The sequence below is a fragment of the Opisthorchis viverrini genome (genome assembly GCF_000715545.1).
Source record: "Opisthorchis viverrini unplaced genomic scaffold opera_v5_20, whole genome shotgun sequence".
NCBI classification, from domain to species: Eukaryota; Metazoa; Platyhelminthes; class Trematoda; order Opisthorchiida; family Opisthorchiidae; genus Opisthorchis; species Opisthorchis viverrini.
The window spans coordinates 545,993-555,187 of NW_008751676.1; the positions used below are offsets into that span (position 1 = coordinate 545,993).

At 45.7% G+C, this 9,195-nt stretch overlaps 1 protein-coding gene across 1 annotated transcript in view; it reads left to right on the forward strand.

Moving 5' to 3' along the window:
* T265_12872 (hypothetical protein) overlaps positions 1-8,842 on the forward strand; it is a gene marked incomplete at both ends in the record, with an annotated part of 45,533 nt that extends 36,691 nt beyond the window's left edge. Inside the window, 4 exons of the mRNA XM_009165974.1 lie at positions 5,738-5,958; positions 6,131-6,222; positions 7,712-7,980; positions 8,495-8,842. Coding sequence (XP_009164238.1) covers positions 5,738-5,958; positions 6,131-6,222; positions 7,712-7,980; positions 8,495-8,647 — 735 coding nt within the window. The remainder of the gene's footprint in view (positions 1-5,737; positions 5,959-6,130; positions 6,223-7,711; positions 7,981-8,494) is intronic.
* Between the last annotated feature and the right edge of the window lie 353 nt (positions 8,843-9,195).

A 9,195-nucleotide genomic window follows, 5' to 3' on the forward strand; every position in this document is an offset into this window, starting at 1 on the left:
GAGAAGCGACTCCGGACGAGCGCGTGGTCAGAGTCCACAAATGTGTTCCAAAACGACCGGCAGTCAGTTATGGATCCGCGCCATCGGTAACTGATGGCAATGTGGTCGATTTGAGTATGTGGCCGGCCTGTTGTTGGAGGACACCAAGTGGCCAGACTGAACTGTTCTCCAGAGTGTTTGGCCCATCCTTCCAGTCGAAGTTTTTTGGGTGAATTAATGATCCATCCATCTTTTTCACTTACGGTTTCGCTGACCATTGCTTTCCTAGAGCCAGTCGATCGTATCAATTAATATAGGATACGGATCTTTCCCATAACAACAGCCTTCTCCATCTCCCGAGCTTTCGACGTCCAGAGCTCTCGGTCTTTCCTTCGACTCCTCACCAATTGGCGTCAGGCATTCGCTTGCGCCATCGTACTCGTTGCCTGGTGGTATGGATTTCCTGGCATCAATCATGGATAGCGATCTCGTCGACATCCAGTGGTCTTGTAGTCGAATCGGATAGGTCTAACAGACAGCACTGAACCCCGATAACAGCTCCTTTCCCACTTTACCACACTTCGTCCACATGCTCACTGCCAACACAGTATCGGTTTACTGTAGAGTGTTGTTGGGCTAGCTCAGAACGGTACTGTTGAGCTATTGCAGTTTTTCGGATGTGATGGATTGGTTTGTTTTGCTAATTTGCGAGGGCATGAATGGAGGCGAACTGTGAAGCAGCATGCACGCACCATGGCGCCATCGGAATCAAGTGGTGTGCCCTAGAAGAAATGACAGTCTTGAACCGTGACTCTCTACAGGTGGTTGGTGGATACGTGGTCCAACTGGGTCCACGGTTGATTTGTAGTAGGTGGCCGCCAGGTTATGTGATATTGACGTTTATATTGAAGGTTCATACTTGCCAGAAACAGTTTATGGTCAGCACACAACTGAGAGAGTCGGTCTCCGTTATCTGTGCGGGGATTCCGTGGATCTCAGACGACCAACTTGTGCATTCATATCGCCTACCAGGATCAGTCTCAGTGATTTTTTTGATGAATAAGCCCGTATAGTTGTCGATAGAAAGTATCCTTCCTACAATAAGAACTGCAATCCGTTAGGGCATAAGCCGAGACTACGAACAGGCACCGCTTTTTATGCCGAGAGGCATTGAGCTTGATAGAACTGGCTAACCGGACTGTTCCAATCTGACTGGGATCCAATCCAGCAAAGTCCCTTCAAAACGGTGCTTTCTGACTCAAATTGTTGGTTTAATACGAGTTGTTCGCTATTGGTCAACCCCATGGTGTCATTTTGACTAACTCCCAATACATACAGAGTATTTCTTACCATGTCCTCTGTTAACCATTTTACTGCACACCAGAAACCTAAGGGGTCGATGCAACATAGTTTTGATGACATGACCGTTTTGAAATAGATTGATATCCCGTAACCACATGTTCGCACTTGTCGGTCACGTCCTGCATCCGGCTGAGATTAAACATCAAACCCACATCAAAAATTGACTACATTAATTGGACCGGACGCTCGTAGCTAGCACCTGATGAATGTTTGGTGGCAGGTTATCCCTTCAGAAGAATTTTAAAATACATCAAAATGGACACGTGAGTGGTCATTCATTGAGAAGCTGCTATTTACTTTTCCTCAATGTGGTCTTTTTTCCCGTGGATGTAGCTGAGTCTTCAACTGGTCTGCTGTAACGATGAATGGAAGGAGTGATGCCGAAAGATTGGTTGGTGGCTTATTTGAAACCGACTTATAGGGGTAATAAAATTCGTTCAGCTTGCCTTGCGGTAGCTAGCTACTTTGTCACCCGAAGTATGCACGAAAAATGAAATACTGTCAAATTTCCAAAGCCTAGACAGAAGAAGTCGACAATCAAGGCTTGGTTTCGAACCACGAACCTTCCAGTGGCTAAGTTTGCGCCGTACGCAGCACTGTCTTATCTGGAGCTCATGTAGGCGATAGAAGAGACGGTTTACTTGATCCTGTTAACCTAGTCTCAGTCCTCAGAATTGGAGGAATTCATTATCTTCATCATCACTGACAGCGCCAGCGAAGAGTTCCAGTGCTCCAGTGCTGTACAACCATGTGTATCTGGTTGAATAATGTTCTGTACTAGAATTGAGAAAAATGAGGCACAGGTGCCTACTTTCCCATTCTATCAGACAGATGATGAAGGGTTACCGCGTGAACAAAACTGCCACTTGTTAGCTGCCCTGTTTTCCAAATGCCTCCAGCCGAGCACAGGACCTGGTCTTGGGAGGCGAAGTTCACCCATGCTTTTCATAACATCCTTCGATCCCTTCTGCCTTGCCGTGGAGATGCTTAGTTCTGTTCGGTACACGAACAGAACTAAGCACTATCCTGATGGTGGCCAGTGATGCAGGATTGCGATCGTAAATTTAGCACCGCCTGTGCAGCTTTTGGTGAGGCTTTTAGCTTTTGCGAAAAACTATGGATATGGTGTTTGTGGTGTGCTACTATAGCCGACCTGATATTCTTTGATGAGGCGAATTGCGAGAGTGGATGTGGAGTACCATATAGTTCCATCGGTGGTCCTGTCTTAGACAGTATGAGTCGGTGGCCTTCAAGAAGCAGCGGAAGTTAAAGTCCCTGTTATGCACCTTTGACCTGAAGTTTTGTATGATACGTTAGGGGTGTGGGCGTTACCCTACGAGCTTTAGATGCATTGCATAAGCTTGCAACTGAGTGAACAATAACCATGGAAGGACTGCGGTGCTTTATATCTGCAGTCCTCGTCTGCAAGAAACTCATAGAACAGGGCACGAGTAAAACTCAGAAGTTGACTTCCTTGGTTCGGATAAAATTTCCACTTTGATTGGTGAGATCACGCGACGAATTCCATCCGCTACTCTGTAGCTCTGGTTGCTATGTTAGATGTGATAAGACTGACAGTGGCTATCCCTGTATGCTATCCCATGTGGTCGTCCCTCCGTAATCTACCACCTCTTTCCTAACGATTGGAATGTTCGTGCCTCTGTCGTTTTTGGAGAAAATGTCCATTACTAAAATTATAAGATGGGCTGGTTTGAAACAAGCTATTTTTTGAGACGCAATTGGAAACTGATTGAAGCAGTACACCGAAATGTCGGTTGCACGGATGTTGGCTGGTCAAATGGCTTTGGTATGTTTACGGAGCTTGGCAACTCGCTTACAAACGATTCGTCACCAGTCGTGGGGATTCCATCAATATGCGCCTCTCAATACGGGCTCCCTCATTACATCAGCTTGGTATAGAATTAAACGAGGTGCGCACATAACACCACCCGTCGGAGCGTATTCCAGTTGCGTTTCAGATTAAGAATGATTGAGCTGGTACAAAGCTTGATCAACGCACGGTAACTCAGCACTTTTTGAGTTCCTGGTCCTGTTTACTTTACTGTAATAAGATGTATCCTTTTGGTTCTTATTGAAGTTTAGCTGAGTGACGTAGAAACCCGACTCTACAGCACTTCAGATGGCTGCGGCCGTTTACACAAGCTTATCACTTTGCAGCAATCTGGAGCGTTTACTTCAGCCGAGGCGAAGTACAAAAGCGCCTTGAACCACTCGTTGCAGCGGAAAGTCCACCATTCCACTGCGGTAACCATGTGGTTAGAATCTTGATAGTTAGTCATGTCACAGTGGGACACCACTGGAGGAAAATGTTGCCACTTCTGAAGGTGGCTTCTTTGGACAGAAGTTGCGTTATATATCACATGATTTCAGTTCGCTGTTCTCCAAAAGTGCATGTAGGAGTTAATCTACTGGTATGTGCTCGGTAGTTTGCACTGTGATTCCAGCAGGGATCCGGCTGCGTACTTCATTTATCGACGTCTGAATCCTCATGGCGCGAACCAACATGTAATTCGGATGTTTGTCAAGGGGTTTGTCGAACACTTCCGTTGGTACCACCTGTAGCTAGTACGGTCATGCTGTTTAGCTCAGTCCACCGGTGAAACCGGCTATCGAAGTCCGTACAATTTCACGCTAACAAACAGCCGTTCCCAGTGAAGTGCTCGAGCACTCAATAATACAGATGAACACGTTTCGCTTTACTGCACATCGGTTTGGTACCTTAAAATAATGACCTAAAGAAAGAAATGCAGTGACCCGGGGGAGGATGAACAGTGACAGGTTGGGACAATCAAGACAATGGACTTTGGAATGCATACTACGGCTAATAATTATACTTTATCTAGCAACATCAGTTCGCACTACATGATCTATAAATGAGGCGGACAAATAGGTGAACGAAACCGAATACTCATACTAACATGCAAGCCTCATGTGGTAGGTAGCCCATCGGGACATTTTAGAATATTCGATTGCGTTGAGTATCTGTATAGCACCTGTCATCGAGTGTGATTGTCTCTATTCAAGTCTAATGGGACGTGATCAAACATAGCGAATTTACTGCAGCTTTTTCCGCCAGAAACCTCTTTATTCCGCACAGAAATAAGTCCCATAGAAGCTGCATGGGGGCGTTGCTAAATGACAAACGCGGTCAATTTTAGGTGCGTCTACGTCAGTTTGGTGCTGCAAAGCATACCGAAGCTTGTCCTACGGTTGGAGTATTGAAATTCTTCAATGAATTTTTAGCATGTCCAGAATACGATGCTTCTGACCAATGCTGGTCATGGAGTCCTCTGTAATAGAGCAGAATGATGCCAACCTGTGCACATGCGGTGACAACTCGTGTCAACATAAAACTACTTTATTGCGGTTCCTAGAATGGGGGCTATTGTGGAGCAGCAGCGTCGCTTGGGATTCATTGGAGTTTCTGTTCCCAGCTTCTGTACAGCCAAGGGCATCCTGCAATGCACCAGGCTTCCCGGCGATCTGTTACTGCTTCGCACACGGTCAGTATATTCAGTCCTGTTGGCTCAGATACTAGTATGTTTTTGTTTACTCGAAGATCTGTCTCGATGCGATCTGGGTTTTCGCTAAATTCTAGCAATCAGTTTTGTATCCCATCAGCACACGACTGAATATGCAGTAAATATAAAACGGCTTGATCGTGGTCGTTTTCCGAAAGCCGTCCGCGTGGTTCCTACGGGTTAAGGCCCTTTTTTATGTTACTTCAGCTTTGGATGATCTATCATTCTGTATCTACATGGCCGATTCTGTTATGTGACAGGAAATTCCACCTTCCTGTGCTCATGGCTAAGAAAATGATGCTAATGATCGTTGTTTTCATGGTTAACTGCAGGTGTTATTGTTCATGCTATGTCATCACACAGCTACTGCACGCGTGTTTTGCCTATTTTTTGAACCGCCTATCAGCCGTTAGACACGATGCATTAGTGTTGGAGAGGGAATTTGACTATTGTATTAAAGTGCAGTGAGTTATCTTTAGGAAAACATCGATTCAAAGCTAATCGATGCGCATAACCCGTATTGTGGTGATTTATTTCACCCGAATATGTCATAAACTAGCATGAGAAATAGGTGTATGACGCAGCGTTGGGTGTTAAACGAAGAGGACCAAAAATTGTAGTCATGCTTTTTTAAACGTACATGAATCAGAGAAAGGTCGGTGGTACCTTCGAGGTGCGGACCGGCTAATCGGAAAATCCGTAGTTATCAGGTTGCTACTGTCCAGGCTTGGACAGTCTGGCTGCATCTCAGTACTCGTGCCTCTGAGTTTCATGGCAGCTATGCACCGAAAGGATGGTTGGAACAGTTGATTGGTCCACCTTGGGTATTTCAAAATCTTTTTCCTAACTTTTAGCGCGGCGAACATATGTATGGGTACAATGGTCAGGAAACTACACAGTATGCGGTACCTGCGGATAAAGCCGGTCTAGTGATTGGCAAGGGAGGCGAGTCGATCAAGGAAATCTGTCGTGTCAGTGGTGCACACGTCGAGATATCGAAGGAACCATCCCCAGACCCCACAATAAAGATATTCAATGTCCGTGGCAACAGACAGGAAATCGACCAAGCAATGAGGTATGACAATTTTCTATTTTCTATTCATCCTATTCACTTTCCCGATTCCTGAAACTCATTTTTCTATTATTGGCATCTTTTGCTGTTGTTGGTGAATGCCCATACTTGAAATTCCTTGGGCGCGAATCCACACTCGCTGGGTTGTGGCTCTTCAACAACGATCATCTAACAGAATGATCTCGGAGCGAGCAAGCATTTTCGGTCGTCCCACAGCAGTGGGTTCTGCCTGCGGTCCTTGGGGTCAAAGTGGTTACTCTCAACCAGGTGAGTGAACCATTTTTCGGAGTTAAACTTTTCTTAAGTGATTGTCAGATTCATAGTGTCAGGTTGTTCATCCTGAGTGGTATTCGGTGACTTCTCTCACGGACATGTTCATTTGCATTCACCAGTGTGTCAAACAGGTTAGCGCACGTCCGGTCCGTGGCGTAATAGAAAAACTGAAAAAGGGTTCCATTTTGTAGTGTACAACGCTTCGGTTTTTCCTTAACAACCTGGTTGTTGAGTACTGCATAAAATATCAAAAACTCAGTGTGCTCGTCTAGCTTTGGTCGGTGTCTTGATTCGTGGTTTTGTTTTCGAATGACCAACTTAAGTACTCGGCTACAGCATCATTGATGATTTCCTCTAGCCGTTTATATATCGGTTTGTCAATAGACCTGGCTTTTATAACCTGCTTATGAAAACCAATCTATCGAAAAGTTCCAAGTGGTCTGTCATTTGACTGACTTCCTGTGCCACGCGAGTCTACTATCATCAACTAGTGTCTGAATACGTAGCCCCCCTCGATAGGCACCCCCAAGTAAGTTCCGCCTCCCCAATTAGGAGCATTTCAATCGGCTTCCTTGATTTTAGGCTGATATTGATATCTTTTGAGAATGTCTACCAACCCTAAATGGGGACAAGATAGCTCAAGTGATTAGAGCGCGAATTTACTGACCGGAAGGTTCGTGGTTCGAACCGGACCTCTGTGTCTCAACTTCCTCTTTAAGGACTTGGGCAACCCGGCAGTATCCCAGCCCTTGCGCTTCCTTCTGGTGGTATGGCAGTTGAGCACCGAAAGAGTGCTACAACTGAACGATGATTTTCAATGGTGGTCACAATAGGTTTGCACCAGTGCTCGCACGGAGCTAAACTAGTTAGGTCATTTTTCCATGTGTGGTCATTGTTCAGAGAAACAGTATGTTGCAGTAAGACAAGCTGAATAAATTTGGTGTCAAAACACAGGCCGTTAAAATCTGCAGACGCATTTCCACAAGCACGAATGGAAATCTCCATTCCAGGAGGAGAAGTCTGACAAGCTGACGAAACTGTTTGGGCGATCCATCTTTTGAAGAGTGGTTCACTGTACGTCCCTGTCACCAGTACGGCACACAACCACTGGATGCGTTCACTGTATTTTTCTGTATTTGTTTCATCTACAAAGTTATGTAAAAGGTATGCCCTCAGCTCCTGACTATACACTGATTAGCTTAAACGACTGCACTCAAAATTTCGCAGGTACAACTCGGTGTTTCCTCCGACTGTCGTTTGAGACTTCCGTCCAGGTGTATCCGGCTTCAGCTCCAAAATGTTTTTTTATTGTCAGTCTTGTCTCGCTCAACGCCACAGTATTCGAGTTGACGTTTTAATCCGTTTCCGGATGTTTGGACCGCGAGTCTGAACCCTTCGTCGTCCTGTCCAACGAAGTATATATATGATCCATTTTCCAACACTCGTCGATTACAGTATCACTACAACCCAGCCTCGTTTTCAGATTCTGGAGGCATGAACAATACCAACGGTGGGACTGGGATGTCTGCACTGGCCTTCAACCCATACGCCGGGCAACCAGACTACAGCGCTGCATGGGCTGAGTATTATCGGCGCCAAGGCATGCACGACTACGCGGACTCGATAGTGCGGCAGGGGCAACAACAACAACAACAGGCTGCACAGGTCACCTCTATTGCTATGATGCAACAGCAGCATGGGGTGGCACCTTCAATGATCTCTGTCCAAGGACAACCTGCCACACACGAACAGGTAAATCAATTTTGTGAGGGCGTATACATTGTCGCTCACCCTTAATTTATGCTCTTCTCGTCAGTTACCTGTAGTTCCTGAATTTCATTTGAGTGAGGGAGAAGAGCGGGCTTTTTTGTCATTTTGTGTTCTACCGGCACTTTTAGATCGGCTATCATTTTGCAAAGTTTCTTTGCTAATCACAATACAACTAGAAGCACAGGGCACCTATGTGCCTAGATTTGTCCCTTTTCATTAGCGTGAAATTACCCACTGCTTTGACCAGGCGTTTCCACCGTCGAGAACAGAGTCGTTGGTTCGTTGTGGCCAGGATGCTCTGCCTACAATCACCGCGCTCTTGCCCCTTGGGCGTTACTCCACATGTCTGAGCTACCATAGATCAGCTGTTTCTTCGCCCTGGGAACTACCGCATTGTCTTGGGCAGCCTTTCACCCTTCGATTGTTCATGTTTCTCAATTAGTTTTCCACCGCAAACATTATAACACTCGATTTAACCTCCTCACCCTGTTTTCAGTATGAGTACAATCAACAGTGGCAACAATGGCAACAAAGACAGGCATGGCAGCAACAACTAGGTGGTAGTCCAAACCAATCCACCGGTGTTTATGGGGCCTCCCAGCAGGTGCAAGCAGCTTCAGCTCCTGGTTACCCTTCGATGCCTCAATGAGCCTCCACCACTGCCTCACTGATATATCCTACCAACGATGTTGTAAACATTTCATGTTTTAAATAGATCAGGCGCAGGCTCATACCGCCATTTTCATTCGAGTTTCTATTATGGAGAGTGTAGTCTCTGTGTGGAAACATTCGGGTTTTGATCGTTCTTGTTGAAATTTTTTGGTCATGAAAAGTTGTAATTGTCCGTGGGATAGGTGTTTGTTCTTTGACAAAGTTTTATATGAGACGAGTGGAAGACCAAGTAGCATCCAGAGGAAACCGTGGTTCTGATTCTCACTTATCGGCCGTCAGCCATGGTTGTGGGGTGCTCGGTTGGAACTAGAGTGGCATTCCGAACAACCATTTTCAGTAATCTTGACCTTTGGTTATTTTATTACTCATGGATGCGTACAGTCTGCGCATGATAAGTTCATGCACCAAAGTTGGTGCTAAGACCCGTGTCTACACAGTGGGCGTTTTTGCGACTATTCATCCGCACGCTGGGGATAGTCCGGGTAAATTATGTAAACATTTTTCACCTGATAGAACGAAGGTATC